General features: G+C 55.2%; 1 protein-coding gene across 1 annotated transcript in view; it reads left to right on the plus strand.

Annotated features, from left to right (window-relative positions):
• Nucleotides 1–26329, plus strand: part of vps28 (VPS28 subunit of ESCRT-I) — a 249315-nt gene that overhangs the window by 82331 nt on the left and 140655 nt on the right. The window contains exon 5 of the mRNA XM_072507891.1: nt 21558–21647. Coding sequence (XP_072363992.1) covers nt 21558–21647 — 90 coding nt within the window. The remainder of the gene's footprint in view (nt 1–21557; nt 21648–26329) is intronic.

The following is a 26329-nucleotide window of genomic DNA, read 5'->3' on the forward strand; positions in this document are numbered from 1 at the left end:
CCTTAGTCACGCTGAATTAATGATCTAGTTCCTTACAGGCTTTAGTTACTGCCTCCTTACTCTCCACTAACCTCCTCATTTGGTTCCCATCCCCCTGCCACATTAGTTTAAACCCTCCCCAACAGCATTAGCAAACACCCCCAAGGACATTGGTTCCAGTCCGGCCCAGACGTAGACCGTCCAATTTGTAGTAGTCCCACCTCCCCCAGAACCGGTCCCAATGCCCCAAAAATCTGAACCCCTCCCTCCTGCACCATCTCTCTAGCCACGCATTCATCCTGCCTATTCTTTCATTTCTACTCTGACTACCACATGGCACTGGTAGCAATCCTGAGATTACTACCTCTGAGGTCTGACTTTTTAACTTGGCTCCTAACTCCCTAAATTCTGCTTGTTGGCCTTCTATAGCCCTTCCACTCTTTTTCCCGCCCTTCTGTACAGCAGAGCCAGCCACGGTGCCATGAACCTGGCTACTGCTGCCTTCCCAAGGTGAGCCATCTCCCCCAACAGTATCCAAAACGGTATACCTGTTTTGGAGGGAGATGACCGCAGGGGACACCTGCACAGCCTTCCTGCTTTTTCTCTGTCTTTTGGTCACCCAGTCCCTTTCTCCCTCAGCAATCCTAATCTGTGGTGTGACCAATTCGCTAAACGTGCTATCCACGACCTCCTCAGCACCGCGGATGCTCCAAAGTGAGTCCATCCGCAGCTCCAGAGCCGTCATGTGGTCTAACAAGTGCTGCAGCTGGACACACGTCCCGCACGTGAAGGAGCCAGTGACATCTTCCACGCCCCTGAGCTCCCACATTGAGCAAGAGGAGCATAACACGGGTCTGAGATCTCCTGCCATTTTTAATCTTAAGCTTAACTTAGTCCAACTATATTATCAAATAATAGATAAATGAAAAAGGAAAAAAAAAGAGAAATTGTTACCAATCACATGATAAACAAAATCGAAGTAGAAAAACCTTACCTTATCAACACACCTCAGGGAAAAGAAAAACTACTTACCATTCACCAGCCAATCACTTTCCTGCAGGCTGTGATCTCACGGTTCAACTTCTTTCTACTTCTACCTGCCCTCGAGTCTCCCTCTTGATCTTTACTCGGCTGGGATCCTTACAGTAATTGTTTTTTTTTGGTTAGAGGAGGAGGTAGGGAGGGAAACACTGAAGACGTGGTTGGGGTTTAACTGTCACTTGACAACAGCTCCTTCACAAACCACCTTTTGGATACAGTGACTGCAATGCAATTTTTCCCCCGCAATAGCCATTCAGCGGCTCATCTCTGCTGTCCTCTGCTGGATGCTTGCCTTCACTTTAACACAGAGGGTGTCTTGCTCAGGTACACCTTCTGGATACAGTGACCGCAATGCACTGATGCAAATTGTCCCCGCAACAGCCAATCAGCGGCTCCGCTCTGCTGCCCTCTGCTGGATGCTTGCCTTCACTTGAACACAGAGGGTGTCTTGCTCAGGTACACCTTCTGGATAGAGTGATCACAATGCACTGATGCAAATTTTCCCCGCAACAGCCAATTAGCGGCTCCGCTCTGCTGCCCTCTGCTGGATGACTATCTACATATTGTTTTGAGAAGCCCTCCTGGATGCTCCTTACAAACTCTGCCCCGTCCAAGCCCCTAGCACTAAGTGAGTCCCAGTCAATATTGGGAAGTTAAAGTCACACATCTCCTTCCTTTCAGTAATGTTTCCCAGTCCGTCATAGCCAGCTCATGCCTCATACCATCATAGTTACCTTTACTTAGGTCCAGGAACCTGGTCTCAGAATCAACTACCTCACTATTCACCTTGATAAAGAATTCTACCATATTATGGTCACTAATCCCCAACGGTTCTTGGAAGTGTGGATGAGCAGAGGGATCTAGGTGTCCATGTACATAGATCCCTGAAAGTTGCCACCCAGGTTGATAGGGTTGTGAAGAAGGCCTATGGAGTGTTGGCCTTTATTGGTAGAGGGATTGAGTTCCGGAGTCATGAGGTCATGTTGCAGCTATACAAAACTCTGGTACGGCCGCATTTGGAGTATTGCGTACAGTTCTGGTCACCGCGTTATCGGAAGGACGTGGAGGTTTTTGGGAGGGTGCAGAGGAGATTTACTAGGATGTTGCCTGGTATGGAGGGAAAATCTTATGAGGAAAGGCTGCTGGACTTGAGGTTGTTTTCGTTGGAGAGAAGAAGGTTAAGAGGAGACTTAATAGAGGCATACAAAATGATCAGGGGGTTAGATAGGGTGGACAGTGAGAGCCTTCTTCCGCAGATGGAAATGGCTGGCACGAGGGGACATAGCTTCAAACTGAGGGGTAATAGATATAGGACAGAGGTCAGAGGTAGGTTCTTTACGCAAAGAGGGGTGAGGCCGTGGGATGCCCTACCTGCAACAGTAGTGAACTCGCCAACATTGAGGGCATTTAAAAGTTTATTGGATAAGCATATGGATGATAATGGCATAGTGTAGGTTAGATGGCTTTTGTTTCGGTGCAACATCGTGGGCCGAAGGGCCTGTACTGCGCTGTATCGTTCTATGTTCTATCACTAAAGTAAACGTAATCGAATTGTGGTCCCTATCACCAAAGTGCTCACCTACCTCCAAATCTAACACCTGCCCTGGTTCATTACCCAGTACCAAATCCAATATGGCCTCGCCTCTCGTTGGCCTATCTACATACTGTGTCAGGAAACCCTCCTGCGCACATTGGACAAAACGGACCCATCTAAAGTACTCGAACTATAGCGTTTCCAGTCAATATTTGGAAAGTCCCCCCATAACAACTACCCTGTTGCTTTCGCTCCTGTCCAGAATCATCTTTGCAATCCTTTCCTCTACATCTTTGGAACTTTTCGGAGGCCTATAGAAAACAGCTAACAGGGTGACCTCGACTTCCGGGTGCGGCTATGCAGAGCTAGGCCGTATATTCGGTAGCTCCCGCTTGGAACAAACTTTTGGGCTCTTTTACAGGGCCCCCACAGCATTTGTTTGACATTTCCCGGTGTGGGAAGAAGACTGCAGCATTCCCCTGACAGTGTCCCCCAGGAATGTTATGTCTTTTGGCTACCAGACCCGGCAGAAACAGTAAAAGATTTGGCTTGAGCTGCAGGGATAGACAAAGGCCTCTTCCAGCATGCAGGCGGGGGAAGGGCAAGCTTAAAGCTGCAATCTGACTTGACGGGATCAAAGGTGAATTCTAGCAGCAGAGGGAACAACTGTGAAAAGATCTACCAAGGCCATTGAAGAAGCAGGGACGAGGCTTCCGGTGGCGGCCATGGAGGAGTAGGTCGTGCATTCGGCAGCTCCCGTCTGGAACGGACTCTCAGACCTTTTTCAGGAGTTTCCATAGACTTTTTGGGGCAGACTGGTGAAGCGAACACTGCCAACTTCTATGAAACGGACCAGAAGTGTAACGGCCAAAGGAGCGGCACTGGAGCAACGGGAGAAGCGAGGGAAAGAAAACAAAATGGCGGCGGCCAGGGACAAAGGGGAGCTGCAGGAGTTCATCAAGCGCTGCTTCGAGGAGCAGCGCGAGGAGATGCGCAAAGAGATGTTGGCGCCTATGCTTTCGGCAATTGAAGGACTCGGGATCACCCAGAAGGCCCACGAAGCTAAGATCCAGGAGGTACAGAAAAGAGTCAGTCAGAACGAGGACGAGCTCGTGGGCCTGGCGGTGAGAGTGGAGCAGAATGAGGCGCTACACAAGAGGTGGGCAGGAAGACTCGGAAGACCTGGAGAACAGGTCGAGGAGAAAGAATCTGCGAATCCTGGGTCTCCCTGAGGGAGTGGAGGGCGGCTGATGCCGGGGCATACGCGAGCACGATGCTCGAGGCGATGATGGGCACGAAGGCCCCTTCGAGGCCGCTGGAGTTGGACGGGGCACATCGGGTGCTGGCGAAGAGGCCCTGGGCAAATGAGCCGCCAAGGGCGATGGTGGTGAGGTTCCACCGGTTCACGGGCAGAGAGTGGGTCCTGAGATGGGCCAAGAATGAGCAGAGCAGTAAGTGGGACAATGCAGAGATCCGAATATACCCGGACTGGAGCACGGAGGTTGCAAAGCGGAGAGCGGGTTTCAACCGGGCCAAAGCGGTGTTGTACCAGAAAGAAGTGAAATTCGGAATGCTGTAGCCAGCGCGACTGTGGGTCACATACAAGGACCAACACTATTACTTCGAAACATCTGAAGAGGCGTGGACCTTTGTACTAGCCGAAAAGTTGGACTCTAACTGAGGGTTTGTGAGGGTGGAGGGGATGTTTTGGGGTTTGATGTGTGATGGTTGTTGTATATAGGGGGTCAATCACGCGCAGGAAATGTTACATGGGCTGGGGGAGAGAGACAAGGCCGTGACAGGAGCTGCGCCAGAGGGGGCGGAGCGGGCTTTGGAAAGTGCGGGGTGTTTTCCCGCGCGCGGGAAGAAAGGCGGGAAGGGGACGAAGGAATGTATGTGGATTGGGAGACTCCCACGCGGGGAGGTCAATGGGACGGCGGGGGAAGCCAGAGTCAGCAGGCGTCAGCTGACTTACGGGAGTGACATGGGGGGGAGCAAAAAAGCTAGACAGGGGTCTAGCGGGGGGGGAGGGGGGGGAAGGAGGGGGGGGAAAAGGGTTGCTGCTGCACTGGCCGAAAGGGAATGGGACACAGAAGAGGTGGTCGGGACGGGGGTCCCCCCTCTGGGGGACTGGAGGGTGAGGGAGGCGTGGACACGGGACTGGCCCAGAAAAGGAGATGGCTAGTCGGCGGGGCGTGGGGGGGGGGGCGAGAGCCCCTCCAATCCGGCTGATAACGTGGAACGTGAGGGGCCTGAATGGGCCGGTGAAGAAGGCTCGAGTGTTCGCGCACTTAAAGGGACTGAAGGCAGACGTGGCCATGCTCCAAGAGACACACCTGAAGGTGGCGGACCAGGTCAGGCTAAGAAAGGGATGGGTAGGACGGGTATTCCACTCAGGACTGGACGTGAAGAATAGAGGGGTGGCAATATTGGTGGGAAAGCGGGTGTCATTTGAGGCCAAGACTATTGTAGCGGACAATGGAGGGCGATATGTAATGGTGAGCGGTAGGCTGCAAGGGATGTGGGTGGTGTTGGTAAACGTATACGCCCCGAACTGGGATGATGCAGGATTCATGAAGCGCATGTTGGGGCGCATTCCGGACCTGGAGATAGGAGGCCTGATGATGGGAGGGGACTTCAATACGGTGTTGGATCCAGCACTAGACCGCTCCAAATCAAGGACTGGAAAGAGGCCGGCGGCGGCCAAGGTACTTAGGGGGTTTATGGATCAGATGGGGGGAGTGGACCCATGGCGGTTTGCAAGGCCGCAGGCCAGGGAATTTTCTTCTCCCATGTACACAAAGCCTACTTCCGGATAGATTTCTTTGTTCTGGGTAGGGCGCTCATCCCGAGGGTGGAGGGGACGGAGTATTCGGCTATAGCCGTTTCGGACCATAAGGCCATAAGACATAGGAGTGGAAGTAAGGCCATTCGGCCATCGAGTCCACTCCACCATTCAATCATGGCTGATTTCAACTCCATTTACCCGCTCTCTCTCCATAGCCCTTAATTCCTCGAGAAATCAAGAATTTATCAACTTCTGTCTTAAAGACACTCAACGTCCCGGCCTCCACCGCCCTCTGTGGCAATGAATTCCACAGACCCACCACTCTGGCTGAAGAAATTTCTCCTCATCTCTGTTCTAAAGTGACTCCCTTTTATTCTAAGGCTGTGCCCCCAGGTCCTAGTCTCCCCTGTTAATGGAAACAACTTCCCTACATCCACCCTATCTAAGCCATTCATTATCTTGTAAGTTTCTATTAGATCTCCCCTCAACCTCCTAAACTCCAATGAATATAATCCCAGGATCCTCAGACGTTCATCGTATGTTAGGCCTACCATTCCTGGGATCATCCGTGTGAATCTCCGCTGGACCCGCTCCAGTGCCAGTATGTCCTTCCTGAGGTGTGGAGCCCAAAATTGCTCACAGTATTCTAAATGGGGCCTAACTAATGCTTTATAAAGCTTCAGAAGTACATCCCTGCTTTTATATTTCAAGCCTCTTGAGATGAATGACAACATTGCATTTGCTTTCTTAATTACGGACTCAACCTGCAAGTTTACCTTTAGAGAATCCTGGACTAGGACTCCCAAGTCCCTTTGCACTTCAGCATTATGAATTTTGTCACCGTTTAGAAAATAGTCCACGCCTCTATTCTTTTTTCCAAAGTGCAAGACCTCGCACTTGCCCACGTTGAATTTCATCAGCCATTTCTTGGACCACTCTCCTAAACTGTCTAAATCTTTCTGCAGCCTCCCCACCTCCTCCATACAACCTGCCCCTCCACCTATCTTTGTATCATCGGCAAACTTAGCCAGAATGCACTCAGTCCCGTCGTCTAGATCGTTAATATATAAAGAGAACAGCTGTGGCCCCAACACTGAACCCTGCGGGACACCACTCGTCACCGGTTGCCATTCTGAAAAAGAACCTTTTATCCCAACTCTCTGCCTTCTGCCTGACAGCCAATCGTCAATCCATGTTAGTACCTTGCCTCGAATACCATGGGCCCTTATTTTACTCAGCAGTCTCCCGTGAGGCACCTTATCAAAGGCCTTTTGGAAGTCAAGATAGATAACATCCATTGGCTCTCCTTGGTCTAACCTATTTCTCTTCAAAGAACTCTAACAGGTTTGTCAGGCAAGACCTCCCCTTACTAAATCCATGCTGACTTGTCCTAATCCGACCCTGCACTTCCAAGAATTTAGAAATCTCATCCTTAACAATGGATTCTAGAATCTTGCCAACAACCGAGGTTAGGCGAATTGGCCTATAATTTTCCATCTTTTTCCTTGTTCCCTTCTTGAACAGGGGGGTTACAACAACGATTTTCCAATCCTCTGGGACTTTCCCTGACTCCAGTGACTTTTGAAAGATCATAACTAACGCCTCCACTATTTCTTCAGCTATCTCCTTTAGAACTCTAGGATGTAGCCCATCTGGGCCCAGAGATTTATCAATTTTTAGACCTCTTAGTCTCTCTAGCACTTTCTCCTTTGTGATGGCTACCATATTCAACTCTGTCCCCTGACTCTCTGGAATTGTTGGGATATTACTCATGTCTTCTACTGTGAAGACTGACGCAAAGTACTTATTCAGTTCCTCAGCTATTTCCTTGTCTCCCATCACAAAATTACCAGCGTCATTTTGGAGCGGCCCAATGTCTACTTTTGCCTCCCGTTTGTTTTTAATGTATTTAAAGAAACTTTTACTATCATTCCTAATGTTACTGGCTAGCCTACCTTCAAATTTGATCCTCTCTTTCCTTATTTCTCTCTTTGTTATCCTCTGTTTGTTTTTGTAGCCCTCCCAATCTTCTGACTTCCCACTACTCTTTGCCACATTATAGGCTTTCTCTTTTGCTTTGATGCATTCCCTAACTTCCTTTGTCAGCCATGGCTGCCTAATCCCCCCTCTGATAACCTTTCTTTTCTTTGGGATGAACCTCTGTACTGTGTCCTCAATTACTCCCAGAAACTCCTGCCATTGCTGTTCTACTGTCTTTCCCACTAGGCTCTGCTCCCAGTCGATTTTCGTCAGTTCCTCCCTCATGCCCCTGTAGTTACCTTTATTTAACTGTAACACCTTTACATCTGATTCTACCTTCTTTCTTTCAAATTGGAGATTGAATTCGACCATATTATGATCACTGCCTCCGAAGTGCTCCCTTACTTTAAGATCTTTAATCAAGTCTGGCTCATTACATAACACTAAGTCCAGAATGGCCTGTCCCCTCGTGGGCTCCATCACAAGCTGTTCCAAAAAGCCCTCCTGTAAACATTCAATGAATTCCCTTTCCTTGGGTCCACTGGCAGCATTATTTACCCAGTCCACCTGCATATTGGAGTCCCCCATGATCACTGTGACCTTGCCTTTCTGACATGCACTTTCCAATTTGTGGTGCATTTTGTGCCCCTGGTCCTGACCACTGTTAGGAGGCCTGTACATAACTCCCATTATGTTTTTTTTGCCTTTGTGGTTCCTCAACTCTACCCACACAGACTCCACATCATCTGACCCTATGTCGTTTAGTGCTATTGATTTAATTTCATTCCTAATTAACAAGGCAACCCCGCCCCCTCTGCCCACCTCTCTGTCTTTTCGATAGGTTGTGAATCCCTGGATGTTTAAATGCCAGTCCTGAACCCCCTGCAACCACATCTCTGTGATGCCTACCACATCATACCTGCCAGTCACAATCTGGGCCACAAACTCATCTACTGTTCCGTACACTGCGCGCATTTAAATATAGCACCTTTAATTCTCTATTGACCGTACCTTTTTGTTTTCTTAGTCTGGTGGACCTTGGTTTACTGAGCCTTTCCATACACTGTGTCATATTTTGTGGGATGGGGACTATTGTAACCTCTCCTGAGTTCTGTCTTTTCGTGCTTTTTTGTATTCCTAAGCAGCTACGCTTCCCACTGATTACTTCCCTGACTTTCCCTTCCCCCCCCCCCCCCCAATCTTTAGTTTAAAGTCCTATTGACCACCCTATTTACTCTTTTCGCCAGAACACTGGTCCCAGCTCGGTTCAGGTGGTGACCATCCCAACGGTATAGGTCCCCCCTGTCCCAAAACTGATGCCAGTGTCCCATGAAAAGGAACCCCTCTTTCCCACACCACTCTTTCAGCCACGTGTTAACTTCCCTTATTCTTGCCTCCCTATGCCAATTTGCACGTTGCTCGGGCAGTAATCCGGAGATTATGACCCTTGAGGACCTGTTTTTTAATTTGAATCCTAGCTCTTTATAATCTCTAAACAGGTCCTCTTTCCGAGACTTGCCTATGTTGTTGGCACCGACATGGACCACAACAACTGGATCCTCCCCCTCCCTCTCCAGTACCCTTTCAAGCCGGTCAGAGATGTCCCGCACCCGAGCACCGGGCAGGCAACATACCATGCGGGACTCTTTATCCTGCTCACAAAGGATACTATCTATCCCCCTGATAATAGAATCCCCTACAACTACAACTCGCCTATTTACTCCCTCCCCTTGAATGGCCTGCTGAACCATGGTGCCTTGGTCAGCTGACTCATCCTTCTTGCAGCCCTGTTCGCCATCCACACAGGGAGCAAGTGCCTCATACCTGTTGGACAGAGTCAAGGGCTGAGGCTCCTGAGTTCCTGACTGCTGTTTCCCTTTACCTGCCTGACTTGCAGTCACATCCTGCTGTCCCTGGCCACTGGCAGGATTTAAACTACTTACTCTGACAGGTGTGACTGCCTCCTGAAACACAGTGTCCAGGTAAGTCTCCCCCTCCCGGATGTGCCTCAGTGTTTGAAGCTCAGACTCCAGCTCATCAACTCTGAGCCGGAGCTCTTGGAGCAGCCAACACTTACTGCAGATGTGGTCGCTGCAGCTCGCAATGGGATCTGCCAGCTCCCACATCAAGCTGCTCAAGCACATCACCTGACCAGCCATCACTAATTAATTAATTTAATTTAAGTTTATGGTGGGGGCAGCTTCAGCCAATCAGACACTACCCTGCACTTTTAACTGAAAAACAGCACAATTAGATTAACCACTTACCTTTCCTGGTTACCTCACTGCACCAAACTAGCAAATTCTCACTGTCTGTATCTCTCTCACTCCGGCTGTGTCTCCTTGACCTGCGCAATGCTAATAATATAATATAATAATGCTAATAATAATATAATATGGCACTTACCTCACACCAATGGGTTTTATTATTAGGTTAGAGGAGGAGGGTGGGTGGGAGACACTACACGTGTAGTGTCTCGGGTTTCCTCTCCACCAGAATTTATTGGTTGGGGGGGGGGTCTTCCGAGAAGTCCGCGGGTCGAAAAAAATAAAACAGAAAATAAGTGTTGTTTTTTTTTAAATAATATTTTATTGAAAATTTTTGGTCAACCAACACAGTACATTGTGCATCCTTTACACAACATTGTAACAATACAGATAATAATGACCTTTTTTAAATTTAAACAAAAACAACAACAAATAAATAAATATTAAATAACAAAAAATAAAAACTAGCCCTAATTGGCAACTGCCTTGTCTCAGGCCACACCCCCCCCCCCCCCCCAAGTCCTGGGCCGCTGCTGCTGCCTTCTTTGTTCTCCCCTATCTATCTTTCCGCAAGATATTCGACGAACGGTTGCCACCGCCTAGTAAACCCTTGAGCCGACCCCCTTAGGACGAACTTAATCCGCTCTAACTTTATGAACCCCGCCATATCATTTATCCAGGTCTCCACCCCCGGGGGCTTGGCTTCTTTCCACATTAGCAATATTCTGCGCCGGGCTACTAGGGACGCAAAGGCCAAAACATCGGCCTCTTTCGCCTCCTGCACTCCCGGCTCTTGTGCAACCCCAAATATAGCCAACCCCCAGCTTGGTTCGACCCGGACTCCTACTACTTTCGAAAGCACCTTTGTCACCCCCATCCAAAACCCCTGTAGTGCCGGGCATGACCAAAACATATGGGTATGATTCGCTGGGCTTCTCGAGCACCTCGCACACCTATCCTCCACCCCAAAAGATTTACTGAGCCGTGTTCCAGTCATATGTGCCCTGTGTAATACCTTAAACTGAATCAGGCTTAGCCTGGCGCACGAGGACGACGAGTTTACCCTGTTTAGGGCATCTGCCCACATCCCCTCCTCAATCTCCTCCCCTAGCTCTTCTTCCCATTTCCCTTTTAGTTCGTCCATCATAGTCTCCCCTTCGTCTCTCATTTCCCTATATATATCCGACACCTTACCGTCCCCCACCCATTTCTTTGAGATGACTCTGTCCTGCACCTCTTGTGTCGGGAGCTGCGGGAATTCCCTCACCTGCTGCCTCGCAAAAGCCCTCAATTGCATGTACCTGAATGCATTCCCTTGGGGCAACCCATATTTCTCGGTCAGCGCTCCCAGACTCGCAAACTTCCCATCCACAAATAGATCTTTCAATTGCGTTATACCTGCTCTTTGCCACATTCCATATCCCCCATCCATTCCCCCCGGGGCAAACCTATGGTTGTTTCTTATCGGGGACCCCCCAGTGCTCCGGTCTTTCCCCTATGTCGTCTCCACTGTCCCCAAATCTTCAGTGTAGCTACCACCACCGGACTCGTGGTATAGTTCCTTGGTGAGAACGGCAATGGGGCTGTCACCATAGCCTGCAGGCTGGTCCCCCTACAGGACGCCCTCTCTAATCTCTTCCACGCCGCTCCTTCCTCCTCTCCCATCCACTTACTCACCATTGAAATATTAGCGGCCCAATAATACTCACTTAGGCTCGGTAGTGTCAGCCCCCCCCTATCCCTACTACGCTGTAAGAATCCCTTCCTCACTCTCGGAGTCTTCCCGGCCCAAACAAAACCCATGATACTCTTTTCTATCCTTTTGAAAAAAGCCTTCGTGATCACCACCGGGAGACACTGAAACACAAAAAGGAATCTCGGGAGGACCACCATCTTAACTGCCTGCACCCTCCCTGCCATTGACAATGCTACCATATCCCATCTCTTGAAATCTTCCTCCATCTGTTCCACCAACCGCGTCAAATTTAGCCTGTGCAATGTGCCCCAATTCTTAGCTATCTGGATCCCCAGATAACGAAAGTCTCTTGTTACCTTCCTCAACGGTAGGTCTTCTATTTCTCTACTCTGCTCCCCTGGATGCACCACAAACAGCTCACTCTTTCCCATGTTCAATTTATACCCTGAAAAATCCCCAAACTCCCCAAGTATCCGCATTATTTCTGGCATCCCCTCCGCTGGATCCGCCACATATAGTAGCAGATCATCCGCATATAAAGATACCCGGTGTTCTTCTCCTCCCCTAAGTATTCCCCTCCATCCCTTGGAACCTCTCAGCGCTATCGCCAGGGGCTCAATCGCCAGTGCAAACAGTAACGGGGACAGAGGACATCCCTGCCTTGTCCCTCTATGGAGCCGAAAATATGCCGATCCCCGTCCATTCGTGACCACACTCGCCACTGGGGCCCTATACAACAGCTGCACCCATCTAACATACCCCTCTCCGAACCCAAATCTCCTCAACACCTCCCACAGATAATCCCACTCCACTCTATCAAATGCTTTCTCGGCATCCATCGCCACTACTATCTCCGTTTCACCCTCTGGTGGGGCCATCATCATTACCCCTAACAACCTCCGTATGTTCGTGTTCAGCTGTCTCCCCTTCACAAACCCAGTTTGGTCCTCATGAACCACCCCCGGGACACATTCCTCTATTCTCATTGCCATTACCTTGGCCAAGACCTTGGCATCTACATTGAGGAGGGAGATTGGTCTGTAGGACCCGCATTGTAGCGGATCCTTTTCCTTCTTTAAAAGAAGCGATATCGTTGCTTCTGACATAGTCGGGGGCAGTTGTCCCCTTTCCTTTGCCTCGTTGAAGGTCCTCGTCAGTAGCGGGGCGAGCAAGTCCAAATATTTTCTGTAAAATTCAACTGGGAATCCGTCCGGTCCCGGGGCCTTTCCCGTCTGCATGTTCCTAATTCCTTTCATCACTTCTTCTACCGTGATCTGTGCTCCCAATCCCATCCTTTCCTGCTCTTCCACCTTGGGAATTTCCAGCCGATCCAAAAACTCCATCATTCTCTCCCTCCCATCCGGGGGTTGAGCTTCATACAATTTTTTATAAAATGACTTAAACACTTCATTCACTCTCTCCGCTCCCCGCTCCGTCTCTCCATCTTCGTCTCTCACCCCCCCTATTTCCCTCGCTGCTCCCCTTTTCCTCAATTGGTGTGCCAGCAATCTGCTCGCCTTCTCTCCATATTCATACTGTACACCCTGCGCCTTCCTCCATTGTGCCTCTGCAGTGCCTGTGGTCAGCAAGTCAAATTCCACATGCAGCCTTTGCCTTTCCCTGTACAGTCCCTCCTCCGGTGCTTCCGCATACTGTCTGTCCACCCTCAAAAGTTCTTGCAACAACCGCTCCCGTTCCTTACTCTCCTGCTTCCCTTTATGTGTCCTTATTGATATCAGCTCCCCCCTAACCACCGCCTTCAACGCCTCCCAGACCACTCCCACCTGAACCTCCCCATTGTCATTGAGTTCCAAGTACTTTTCAATGCATCCCCTCACCCTTAAGCACACCCCCTCATCCGCCATTAGTCCCATATCCATTCTCCAAGGTGGACGCCCTCTTGTTTCCTCCCCTATCTCCAAGTCTACCCAGTGTGGGGCATGATCCGAAATGGCTATAGCCGTATATTCCGTTCCCCTCACCCTCGGGATCAATGCCCTACCCAACACAAAAAAGTCTATGCGTGAATAGACTTTATGGACATAGGAGAAAAACGAGAACTCCTTACTCCTAGGTCTACTGAATCTCCACGGGTCCACCCCTCCCATCTGCTCCATAAAATCCTGAAGCACCTTGGCTGCTGCCGGCCTCCTACCAGTCCTGGACTTCGACCTATCCAGCCTTGGTTCCAACACCGTGTTAAAGTCTCCCCCATTATCAGCTTTCCGGTCTCTAGGTCTGGGATGCGTCCTAGCATTCGCCTCATAAAATTGGCATCGTCCCAATTCGGGGCATACACGTTTACCAACACCACCATCTCTCCCTGTAATTTGCCACTCACCATCACGTATCTGCCCCCGTTATCCGCCACTATAGTCTTTGCCTCGAACATTACCCGCTTCCCCACTAATATAGCCACCCCCCTGTTTTTCGCATCCAGCCCCGAATGGAACACCTGCCCTACCCATCCTTTGCGCAACCTAACCTGATCTATCAGTTTCAGGTGCGTTTCCTGTAACATGACCACATCTGCTTTAAGTTTCTTAAGGTGTGCGAGTACTCGTGCCCTCTTTATCGGCCCGTTAAGCCCCCTCACGTTCCACGTGATCAGCCGAGTTGGGGGGCTTCCCACCCCCCCCCCCCCTTGCCGGTTAGCCATCATCTTTTTCCAGCTTCTCGCCCAGTTCCCACGCGGCTGTATTTCTCCCAGACGGTGCCCCCCCGCCCATCCTTTCCCGCACCCACTCCCCCCTTTCCCCAGCAGCAGCAACCCAGTAATTCCCCCCTCCCCCCCCCCCCCCCCCCCCGCTAGACCCCCCGCTAGCGTAATTACTCCCCCCATGTTGCTCCCAGAAGTCAGCAAACTCTGGCTGACCTCGGCTTCCCCCCGTGATCACGGCTCGCCCCGTGCGGCGCCCCCTCCTTCCTGCTTCTCTATTCCCGCCATAATTATCATAGCGCGGGAACCAAGCCCGCGCCTCTCCCTCGGCCCCGCCTCCCATGGCCAACGCCCCATCTCCTCTCCCTCCCCACCTCCCCCATCACCACCTGTGGGAGAAAGAAAAGTTACCATACCGCAGGATTAATCATACAATCCCTCTTCGCCCCCCCCCCCCCACTCGTCCCACCACTTTGTCCAAACGTTCATTTTCGTAGTCCAATCATTCCAATTTTTCTTCTACAATAAAAGTCCACGCTTCATCCGCCGTCTCAAAGTAGTGGTGCCTCCCTTGATATGTGACCCACAGTCTTGCCGGTTGCAGCATTCCAAACTTTATCTTTTTTTTGTGAAGTACCGCTTTGGCCCGATTAAAGCTCGCCCTCCTTCTCGCCACCTCCGCACTCCAATCTTGATAGACGCGGATCACCGCGTTCTCCCATTTACTACACCGAGTTTTCTTCGCCCATCTAAGGACCATTTCTCTATCCTTAAAACGGAGAAATCTCACCACTATGGCTCTGGGAGCTTCTCCTGCTCTCGGTCCTCGCACCATAACTCGGTATGCTCCCTCCACCTCCAACGGACCCGTCGGGCCTCCACTCCCATTAACGAGTGCAGCATCGTGCTCACATATGCCCCGACGTCCGCCCCCTCCACACCTTCAGGAAGGCCAAGAATCCTCAAGTTGTTCCTCCTTGCGTTATTTTCCAGTGCCTCCAACCTCTCCACAGATCGTTTCTGGTGTGCCTCCTGTATCTCCGACTTCACCACCAGGCCCTGTATGTCGTTTTCATTCTCTGCTGCTTTCGCCTTCACGACCCGAAGCTCCTGCTCCTGGGTCTTTTGTTCTCTTTCAGCCCTTCAATCGCCTGTAATATCGGGGCCAACAACTCTTTCTTCATTTCCTTTTTTATCTCCTCCACGCAGCGTTCAAAAACTCTTGTTGTTCAGGGCCCCATATGAAACTGCCACCTTCCGACGCCATCTTGGTTTCTGCTTGCCTTCCTTGCCGTTGTTCCAAAGGATCCGCTGCAATCCGGCCACTTTCCTCTCCTTTTTCCATCCGTGTCCAGGGGGAACACCCTTCTGGTTTACCGCACGGTGTTTTCAGCCGTTAAAATTGCCGTTGGGGCTCCTATCAAGAGCCAAAAGTCCGTTTCACAGGGAGCTGCCGAAACGTGCGACTCAGCTGGTCATCGCCGCACCCGGAAACAAGTGTTGTTTTTTTAAAGGAGAAACTTACCTCCCAGAAATCACTTGCGCACCGCTCCCGCTGAAATCGACTGGCCTGCTCCTGTGGAGGTAAGTGTTTTTAAAGGAGAAACTTAACTCCCAGAAATCACTTGCCCACCGCTCCCGCTGAAATCGACTGGCCTGCTCCTGTGGAGGTAAGTGTTTTTAAAGGAGAAACTTAACTCCCAGAAATCACTTGCCCACCGCTCCCGCTGAAATCCAATGATGTGGAAGGTGCTCAGGAGCCCGGCGAACCATGTCCATATGTTTTGGTCATGCCGGCACTGGAGGGGTTCTGGAGAGGAGTGGCGGGAGCAATATCTCAGGTGGTGAAAGTCCGGGTCAAGCCAAGCTGGGGGCTAGCAATATTTGGAGTAGTGGACGAACCGCGAGTGCAGGAGGCAAAAGAGGCCGGCATTCTGGCCTTTGCGTCCCTAGTAGCCCGGCGAAGGATCTTGCTAATGTGGAAGACGTGAAGCCCCCCAGCATGGAGGCCTGGATAAATGATATGGCTGGGTTCATAAAGTTGGAGAGGATTAAGTTCGCCTTGAGAGTGTCTGTGCAGGGGTTCTACAGGTGGTGGCAACCGTTCCTAGACTATCTCGCGGAGCGTTAGAGGAAGGTCGGTCAGCAGCAGCAGCAACCTTGGGGGAGGGGGGCGGGAAAGGGGGGACTACCTGTGAGGGTGGATGAGCAAGAGATAACATGAAGGGTTGGGGAAACTGGCATGTACGGGTGAGGGCCAGTGTACAAAGCTGTGTAAATATATCATTTTGCCAGGTATATATCTCGCTCTGCGCGATTTCTCGTTTTTTTTTTTTGTTACGAAGGTGGGGGGTTATTGTTTGTAAGGGAGAAAAATTGTGTTAAAAAACTTTAATAAATATATATTTTTTAAAAACAGGGTGACCTCTCCTTTCCTGTTTCTAACCGCAGCCCATACTACCTCAGTAGACGAGTCCTCATCAAACGTCCTTTCTGCCACCGTAATACTGTCCTTGACTAACAATGCCACCCCTCCCCCTCTTTTACCACCTTCCCTGAGCTTACTGAAATATCTAAACCCCGGAACCTGCAACAACCATTCCTGTCCCTGCTGTATCCATGTCTCCGAAATGGCCACATCATCGAAGTCCCAGGTACCAATCCATGCCGCAAGTTCACCCACCTTATTCCGGATGCTCCTGGCATTGAAGAAGACACACTTTAAACCACCTTCCTGCCTGCCGGTACAGTCCTGCAACTTTGAAACCTTACTCATGACCTCACTACTCTCAACCTCCTGTATACTGGAGCGACAATTCAGGTTCCCAAGCCCCTGCTAAACTAGTTTAAACCCTCCCGAAGAGCATTAGCAAATTTTCCCCCCCAGGATATTGGTCCCCCTCTGGTCCAGGTGTAGACCATCCCGTTTGTAGAGATCCCACCGACCCCAGAATGAGCACCAATTATCCAGAAATCTGAAACCCTCCCTCCTGCATCATCCCTGTAGCCACGTGTTCAACTCCTCTCTCTCCCTATTCCTCGTCTCGCTATCATGTGGCACGGGTAACAACCCAGAGATAATAACTCTGTTTGTCCTCGATCTAAGTTTCCACCCTGGCTCCCTGAATTCCTGCCTTACATCCCCTTTTCCTACCTATGTCGTTGGTGCCTATGTGGACCACAACTTGGGGCTGCTCCCCCTCCCCCTTAAGGATCCCGAAAACATGATCCGAGACATCACGGACCCTGGCAGTAGAGCCAGATTAAAACCCATAATACCTATTTTCAAACTGTAATTGATTGAAAGTTGTAAAGACTTACCAACCTTACCCACTGCTTACCAATCAGCTCTCTCCCACGTAGCCTCAGCTGCAGCAGGCCTAGACCCCCCTCTGAAGATTCAAAAATTACAAACCAAGGAGAAAAAACACTGAATTCCCACTGCTTCAAACTGCCTGTCTGTGCCTCGCCCTGCCTGTCTGTGCCTCGCCCTGCCTGTCTGTGCCTCGCCCTGCCTGTCTGTGCCTCGCTCTGCCTGTCCGTGCTCGCTCTGCCTGTCTGTGCCTCGCTCTGCCTGTCTGTGCCTCGCTCTGCCTGTCTGTGCCTCGCTCTGCCTGTCTGTGCCTCGCTCTGCCTGTCTGTGCCTCGCTCTGCCTGTCTGTGCCTCGCTCTGCCTGTCTGTGCCTCGCTCTGCCTGTCTGTGCCTCGCTCTGCCTGTCTGTGCCTCGCTCTGCCTGTCTGTGCCTCGCTCTGCCTGTCTGTGCCTCGCTCTGCCTGTCTGTGCCTCGCTCTGCCTGTCTGTGCCTCGCTCTGCCTGTCTGTGCCTCGCTCTGCCTGTCTGTGCCTCGCTCTGCCTGTCTGTGCCTCGCTCTGCCTGTCTGTGCCTCGCTCTGCCTGTCTGTGCCTCGCTCTGCCTGTCTGTGCCTCGCTCTGCCTGTCTGTGCCTCGCTCTGCCTGTCTGTGCCTCGCTCTGCCTGTCTGTGCCTCGCTCTGCCTGTCTGTGCCTCGCTCTGCCTGTCTGTGCCTCGCTCTGCCCGTCTGTGCCTCGCTCTGCCCGTCTGTGCCTCGCTCTGCCCGTCTGTGCCTCGCTCTGCCCGTCTGTGCCTCGCTCTGCCCGTCTGTGCCTCGCTCTGCCCGTCTGTGCCTCGCTCTGCCCGTCTGTGCCTCGCTCTGCCCGTCTGTGCCTCGCTCTGCCCGTCTGTGCCTCGCTCTGCCCGTCTGTGCCTCGCTCTGCCTGTCTGTGCCTCGCTCTGCCTGTCTGTGCCTCGCTCTGCCCGTCTGTGCCTCGCTCTGCCCGTCTGTGCCTCGCTCTGCCCGTCTGTGCCTCGCTCTGCCCGTCTGTGCCTCGCTCTGCCCGTCTGTGCCTCGCTCTGCCCGTCTGTGCCTCGCTCTGCCCGTCTGTGCCTCGCTCTGCCCGTCTGTGCCTCGCTCTGCCCGTCTGTGCCTCGCTCTGCCCGTCTGTGCCTCGCTCTGCCCGTCTGTGCCGCGCTCTGCCCGTCTGTGCCGCGCTCTGCCCGTCTGTGCCGCGCTCTGCCCGTCTGTGCCGCGCTCTGCCCGTCTGTGCCGCGCTCTGCCCGTCTGTGCCGCGCTCTGCCCGTCTGTGCCGCGCTCTGCCCGTCTGTGCCGCGCTCTGCCCGTCTGTGCCGCGCTCTGCCCGTCTGTGCCGCGCTCTGCCCGTCTGTGCCGCGCTCTGCCCGTCTGTGCCGCGCTCTGCCCGTCTGTGCCGCGCTCTGCCCGTCTGTGCCGCGCTCTGCCCGTCTGTGCCGCGCTCTGCCCGTCTGTGCCGCGCCCTGCCCGTCTGTGCCGCGCCCTGCCCGTCTGTGCCGCGCCCTGCCCGTCTGTGCCGCGCCCTGCCCGTCTGTGCCGCGCCCTGCCCGTCTGTGCCGCGCCCTGCCCGTCTGTGCCGCGCCCTGCCCGTCTGTGCCGCGCCCTGCCCGTCTGTGCCGCGCCCTGCCCGTCTGTGCCGCGCCCTGCCCGTCTGCGCCGCGCCCTGCCCGTCTGCGCCGCGCCCTGCCCGTCTGCGCCGCGCCCTGCCCGTCTGCGCCGCGCCCTGCCCGTCTGCGCCGCGCCCTGCCCGTCTGCGCCGCGCCCTGCCCGTCTGCGCCGCGCCCTGCCCGTCTGCGCCGCGCCCTGCCCGTCTGCGCCGCGCCCTGCCCGTCTGCGCCTCGCCCTGCCCGTCTGCGCCTCGCCCTGCCCGTCTGCGCCTCGCCCTGCCCGTCTGCGCCTCGCCCTGCCCGTCTGCGCCTCGCCCTGCCCGTCTGCGCCTCGCCCTGCCCGTCTGCGCCTCGCCCTGCCCGTCTGCGCCTCGCCCTGCCCGTCTGCGCCGCGCCCTGCCCGTCTGCGCCGCGCCCTGCCCGTCTGCGCCGCGCCCTGCCCGTCTGCGCCGCGCCCTGCCCGTCTGCGCCGCGCCCTGCCCGTCTGCGCCGCGCCCTGCCCGTCTGCGCCGCGCCCTGCCCGTCTGCGCCGCGCCCTGCCCGTCTGCGCCGCGCCCTGCCCGTCTGCGCCGCGCCCTGCCCGTCTGCGCCGCGCCCTGCCCGTCTGCGCCGCGCCCTGCCCGTCTGCGCCGCGCCCTGCCCGTCTGCGCCGCGCCCTGCCCGTCTGCGCCGCGCCCTGCCCGTCTGCGCCGCGCCCTGCCCGTCTGCGCCGCGCCCTGCCCGTCTGCGCCGCGCCCTGCCCGTCTGCGCCGCGCCCTGCCCGTCTGCGCCGCGCCCTGCCCGTCTGCGCCGCGCCCTGCCCGTCTGCGCCGCGCCCTGCCCGTCTGCGCCGCGCCCTGCCCGTCTGCGCCGCGCCCTGCCCGTCTGCGCCGCGCCCTGCCCGTCTGCGCCGCGCCCTGCCCGTCTGCGCCGCGCCCTGCCCGTCTGCGCCGCGCCCTGCCCGTCTGCGCCGCGCCCTGCCCGTCTGCGCCGCGCCCTGCCCGTCTGCGCCGCGCCCTGCCCGTCTGCGCCGCGCCCTGCCCGTCTGCGCCGCGCCCTGCCCGTCTGCGCCGCGCCCTGCCCGTCTGCGCCGCGCCCTGCCCGTCTGCGCCGCGCCCTGCCCGTCTGCGCCGCGCCCTGCCCGTCTGCGCCGCGCCCTGCCCGTCTGCGCCGCGCCCTGCCCGTCTGCGCCGCGCCCTGCCCGTCTGCGCCGCGCCCTGCCCGTCTGCGCCGCGCCCTGCCCGTCTGCGCCGCGCCCTGCCCGTCTGCGCCGCGCCCTGCCCGTCTGCGCCGCGCCCTGCCCGTCTGCGCCGCGCCCTGCCCGTCTGCGCCGCGCCCTGCCCGTCTGCGCCGCGCCCTGCCCGTCTGCGCCGCGCCCTGCCCGTCTGCGCCGCGCCCTGCCCGTCTGCGCCGCGCCCTGCCCGTCTGCGCCGCGCCCTGCCCGTCTGCGCCGCGCCCTGCCCGTCTGCGCCGCGCCCTGCCCGTCTGCGCCGCGCCCTGCCCGTCTGCGCCGCGCCCTGCCCGTCTGCGCCGCGCCCTGCCCGTCTGCGCCGCGCCCTGCCCGTCTGCGCCGCGCCCTGCCCGTCTGCGCCGCGCCCTGCCCGTCTGCGCCGCGCCCTGCCCGTCTGCGCCGCGCCCTGCCCGTCTGCGCCGCGCCCTGCCCGTCTGCGCCGCGCCCTGCCCGTCTGCGCCGCGCCCTGCCCGTCTGCGCCGCGCCCTGCCCGTCTGCGCCGCGCCCTGCCCGTCTGCGCCGCGCCCTGCCCGTCTGCGCCGCGCCCTGCCCGTCTGCGCCGCGCCCTGCCCGTCTGCGCCGCGCCCTGCCCGTCTGCGCCGCGCCCTGCCCGTCTGCGCCGCGCCCTGCCCGTCTGCGCCGCGCCCTGCCCGTCTGCGCCGCGCCCTGCCCGTCTGCGCCGCGCCCTGCCCGTCTGCGCCGCGCCCTGCCCGTCTGCGCCGCGCCCTGCCCGTCTGCGCCGCGCCCTGCCCGTCTGCGCCGCGCCCTGCCCGTCTGCGCCGCGCCCTGCCCGTCTGCGCCGCGCCCTGCCCGTCTGCGCCGCGCCCTGCCCGTCTGCGCCGCGCCCTGCCCGTCTGCGCCGCGCCCTGCCCGTCTGCGCCGCGCCCTGCCCGTCTGCGCCGCGCCCTGCCCGTCTGCGCCGCGCCCTGCCCGTCTGCGCCGCGCCCTGCCCGTCTGCGCCGCGCCCTGCCCGTCTGCGCCGCGCCCTGCCCGTCTGCGCCGCGCCCTGCCCGTCTGCGCCGCGCCCTGCCCGTCTGCGCCGCGCCCTGCCCGTCTGCGCCGCGCCCTGCCCGTCTGCGCCGCGCCCTGCCCGTCTGCGCCGCGCCCTGCCCGTCTGCGCCGCGCCCTGCCCGTCTGCGCCGCGCCCTGCCCGTCTGCGCCGCGCCCTGCCCGTCTGCGCCTCGCCCTGCCCGTCTGCGCCTCGCCCTGCCCGTCTGCGCCTCGCCCTGCCCGTCTGCGCCTCGCCCTGCCCGTCTGCGCCTCGCCCTGCCTGTGCTTGTGTGCAAAGCTCACTATGAGTGCACTTGGAAACTCTTTACTTAAATTGGGCTGGGCTGACTCACATATCAGTTAAGCTTCCACGTGACTCCTAATCAAGCTTCAGGTGATGGACAATGTGTGTGCACTCGGCAGGGTCACATGTACCCAATGGGTGTGTACCCCGTGTTAACACTGTGCATCTATTCCAGATTTGATAACATGGCTGAACTGTTTGCTGTAGTGAAGACACTTCAGGCACTGGAGAAAACCTACATTAAGGATTGTGTCACCCCGACTGAGTGAGTATCGCACTGGGAATACACACTGGGAGGGGTGGGGAGAGGGTTCGCACTGGGAATACACACTGGGAGGGGTGGGGAGAGGGATCGCACTGAGAATACAGACTGGGAGGGATGGGGAGAGGGATCGCACTGGGAATACACACTGGGAGGGGTGGGGAGAGGGATCGCACTGGGAATACACACTGGGAGGGGTGGGGAGAGGGATCGCACTGGGAATACACACTGGGAGGGGTGGGGAGAGGGATCGCACTGGGAATACACACTGGGAGGGGTGGGGAGAGGGATCGCACTGGGAATACACACTGGGAGGGGTGGGGAGAGGGATCGCACTGGGAATACACACGGAGGGGTGGGGAGAGGGATCGCACTGGGAATACACACTGGGAGGGGTGGGGAGAGGGATCGCACTGGGAATACACACTGGGAGGGGTGGGGAGAGGGATCGCACTGGGAATACACACTGGGAGGGGCGGGGAGAGGGATTGCACTGGGAATACACACTGGGAGGGGTGGGGAGAGGGATCGCACTGGGAATACACACTGGGTGGGGTGGGCAGAGGGATCGCACTGGGAATACACACTGGGAGGGGCGGGGAGAGGGATCGCACTGGGAATACACACTGGGAGGGGTGGGGAGAGGGATCGCACTGGGAATACACACTGGGAGGGGTGGGGAGAGGGATCGCACTGGGAATACACACTGGGAGGGGTGGGGAGAGGGATCGCACTGGGAGGGGTGGGGAGAGGGATCGCACTGGGAATACACTGGGAGGGGCGGAGAGAGGGATCGCACTGGGAATACACACTGACAGGGGTGGGGAGAGGGATCGCACTGGGAGGGGTGGGGAGAGGGATCGCACTGGGAATACACTGGGAGGGGCGGAGAGAGGGATCGCACTGGGAATACACACTGGGAGGGGTGGGGAGAGGGATCGCACTGGGAGGGGTGGGGAGAGGGATCGCACTGGGAATACACACTGGGAGGGGTGGGGAGAGGGATCGCACTGGGAATACACACTGGGAGGGGCGGGGAGAGGGATCGCACTGGGAATACACACTGACAGGGGTGGGGAGAGGGATCGCACTGGGAATACACACTGGGAGGGGTGGGGAGAGGGATCGCACTGGGAATACACACTGGGAGAGGGATCGCACTGGGAATACACACTGGGAGGGGTGGGGAGAGGGATCGCACTGGGAATACACACTGGGAGGGGTGGGGAGAGGGATCGCACTGGGAATACAGACTGGGAGGGGTGGGGAGAGGGATCGCACTGGGAATACACACTGGGAGGGGCGGGGAGAGGGATCGCACTGGGAATACACACTGGGAGGGGTGGGGAGAGGGATCGCACTGGGAATACACACTGGGAAGGGTGGGGAGAGGGATCGCACTGGGAATACACACTGGGAGGGGTGGGGAGAGGGATCGCACTGGGAATACACACTGGGAGGGGTGGGGAGAGGGATCGCACTGGGAATACACACTGGGAGGGGTGGGGAGAGGGATCGGCTGGTCGGCCCTGTGTGGCTGGGTGGCAGCAGGGTGGGGCAGGTTGATGTTTGAGGGTTTGCGTGAGCATTGGTTAATGCAGGTTGTCTGCCAAATGTTGATTGTAGACCAGGGAAACAGCACTTTGTGCAATGACAAGTATTTTTCAGCAGTTTAGAGTGGGTGGGAGCACAGGAGAGGCACAAAGAGAACTCCAGCGACTGGGAGAAAGGGACGCGAGTGGGGTCTGAACCTGGCAGTCTCTCCCATTCACTGTGATATGAGAATCACACGGTGCCCACCGAGTCTGCACCAACACATGAAAAACACCTGACCTGTCTACCTACCTAATCCCATTTTTATTTTATTTTTTAAATTATCTTTATTGTCACAAATAGGCTACATTAACACTGCAATGAAGTTACTGTGAAAATCCCCAAGTCGCCACATTCCGGCGCCTGTTCGGGTACACAGAGGGAGAATTCAAAATGTCCAAATTCCGTAACAGCACATAGGGGCTGTTTAGCACAGGGCTAAATCGCTGGCTTTGAAAGCAGACCAAGGCAGGCCAGCAGCATGGTTCGATTCCCGTACCAGCCTCCCCGAACAGGCACCGGAGTGTGGCGACTAGGGGCTTTTCACAGTAACTTCATTTGAAGCCTACTTGTGCCAATAAGCGATTTTCATTTTAATTTTCATTCTTTTGGGACTGTGGGAGGAAACCGGAGCACCCGGAGGAAACCCACGCAGACACGGGGAGAACGTGCAGACTCCGCACAGACAGTGACCCAAGCCGGGAATCGAACCTGAGACCCTGGCGCTGTGAGGCAGCAGTGCTAACCACTGTGTCACCGTGCATTTGCCAGCATTTGGCCCACAGCCTCGAATGTTACAACGTGCCAAGTGCTCGTCCAGGTACTTTTTAAAGGATGTGAGGCAACCCGCCTCTCCCACCCTCCCAGGCCGTGCGTTCCAGACCCGCCTCTACCCCCCTCCCAGGCCGTGCGTTCCAGACCCGCCTCTACCCCCCTCACAGGCTGTGCGTTCCAGACCCGCCTCTACCCCCCTCCCAGGCCGTGCGTTCCAGACCCCCTCCACCCTCTGGGTAAAAAGGTTTTTCCTCAAATCCCCCCTAAACCTCCCACCCCTCACCTTGAACTTGTGCCCCCTCGTAACTGACCCTTCAACTCAGGGGACCAGCTGCTCCCTATCCACCCTGTCCGTGCCCCTCAGAATCTTGTCCACCTCGATCAGGTCACGGCTCAGTCTTCTCCGCTCCAGAGAAAACAACCCAAGCGTATCCAACCTCTCTTCATAACTGAAATGTTCCATCCCACCAACATCCTGGTGAATCTCCTCTGCACCCCCTCCAGTGCAATCACATCCTTCCTGTAATGTGGTGACCAGAACTGCACACAGTGCTCCAGCTGTGGCCTCACCAAAGTTCGATACAACTCCAACATGACCCCCCTGCTTTTGTAATCTATGCCCCGATTGATAAAAGCGAGTGACCCACATGCCTTTTTCACCCCCCTATTAACCATAAGACCATAAGACATAGGAGTGGAAGTAAGGCCATTCAGCCCATCGAGTCCACTCCACCATTCAATCATGGCTGATTTCAACTCCATTTACCCGCTCTCTCTCCATAGCCCTTAATTCCTCGAGAAATCAAGAATTTATCAACTTCTGTCTTAAAGACACTCAACGTCCCGGCCTCCACCGCCCTCTGTGGCAATGAATTCCACAGACCCACCACTCTCTGGTTGAAGAAATTTCTCCTCATCTCTGTTCTAAAGTGACTATGGGAGTATTCTATGGGAAGCAAGAGATGAAATTGCAGAGCCGTTGGCAATTATCTTTTCGTCCTCACTGTCAACAGGGGTGGTACCAGGGGATTGGAGAGTGGCGAATGTCGTGCCCCTGTTCAAAAAAGGAACTAGGGATAACCCTGGGAATTACAGGCCAGTTAGTCTTACTTCGGTGGTAGGCAAAGTAATGGAAAGGGTACTGAAGGATAGGATTTCTGAGCATCTGGAAAGACACTGCTTGATTAGGGATAGTCAGCACGGATTTGTGAGGGGTAGGCCTTGCCTTACAAATCTTATTGAATTCTTTGAGGAGGTGACCAAGCATGTGGATGAAGGTAAAGCAGTGGATGTAGTGTACATGGATTTTAGTAAGGCATTTGATAAAGTTCCCCATGGTAGGCTTCTGCACAAAGTAAGGAGGCATGGGATAGTGGGAAATTTGGCCAGTTGGATAACGAACTGGCTAACCGATAGAAGTCAGAGAGTGGTGGTGGATGGCAAATATTCAGCCTGGATCCCAGTTACCAGTGGTGTACCGCAGGGATCAGTTCTGGGTCCTCTGCTGTTTGTGATTTTCATTAATGACTTGGATGAGGGAGTTGAAGGGTGGGTCAGTAAATTTGCAGACGATACGAAGATTGGTGGAGTTGTGGATAGTAAGGAGGGCTGTTGTCGGCTGCAAAGAGCCATAGATAGGATGCAGAGCTGGGCTGAGAAGTGGCAGATGGAGTTTAACCCTGAAAAGTGTGAGGTTGTCCATTTTGGAAGGACAAATATGAATGCGGAATACAGGGTTAACGGTAGAGTTCTTGGCATTGTGGAGGAGCAGAGAGACCTTGGGGTCTATGTTCATACATCTTTGAAAGTTGCCACTCAAGTGGATAGAGCTGTGAAGAAGGCCTATGGTGTGCTCGCGTTCATTAACAGGGATTGAATTTAAGAGCCGTGAGGTGATGATGCAGCTGTACAAAACTTTGGTAAGGCCACATTTGGAGTACTGTGTACAGTTCTGGTCGCCTCATCTTAGGAAGGATGTGGAAGCTCTGGAAAAGGTGCAAAGAAGATTTACCAGGATGTTGCCTGGAATAGAGAGTAGGTCTTACGAGGAAAGGTTGAGGGTGCTAGGCCTTTTCTCATTAGAGCAGAGAAGGATGAGGGGCGACTTGATAGAGGTTTATAAGATGATCAGGGGAATAGATAGAGTAGACAGTCAGAGACTTTTTCCCCAGGTGGAACACACCATTACAAGGGGACATAAATTTAAGGTGAAAGGTGGAAGATATAGGAGGGATATCAGAGGTAGGTTCTTTACCCAGAGAGTAGTGGGGGCATGGAATGCACTGCCTGTGGAAGTAGTTGAGTCGGAAACATTAGTG

The sequence above is a fragment of the Scyliorhinus torazame genome, chromosome 6 (assembly GCF_047496885.1).
Source record: "Scyliorhinus torazame isolate Kashiwa2021f chromosome 6, sScyTor2.1, whole genome shotgun sequence".
In the NCBI taxonomy this organism is placed as follows: domain Eukaryota; kingdom Metazoa; phylum Chordata; class Chondrichthyes; order Carcharhiniformes; family Scyliorhinidae; genus Scyliorhinus; species Scyliorhinus torazame.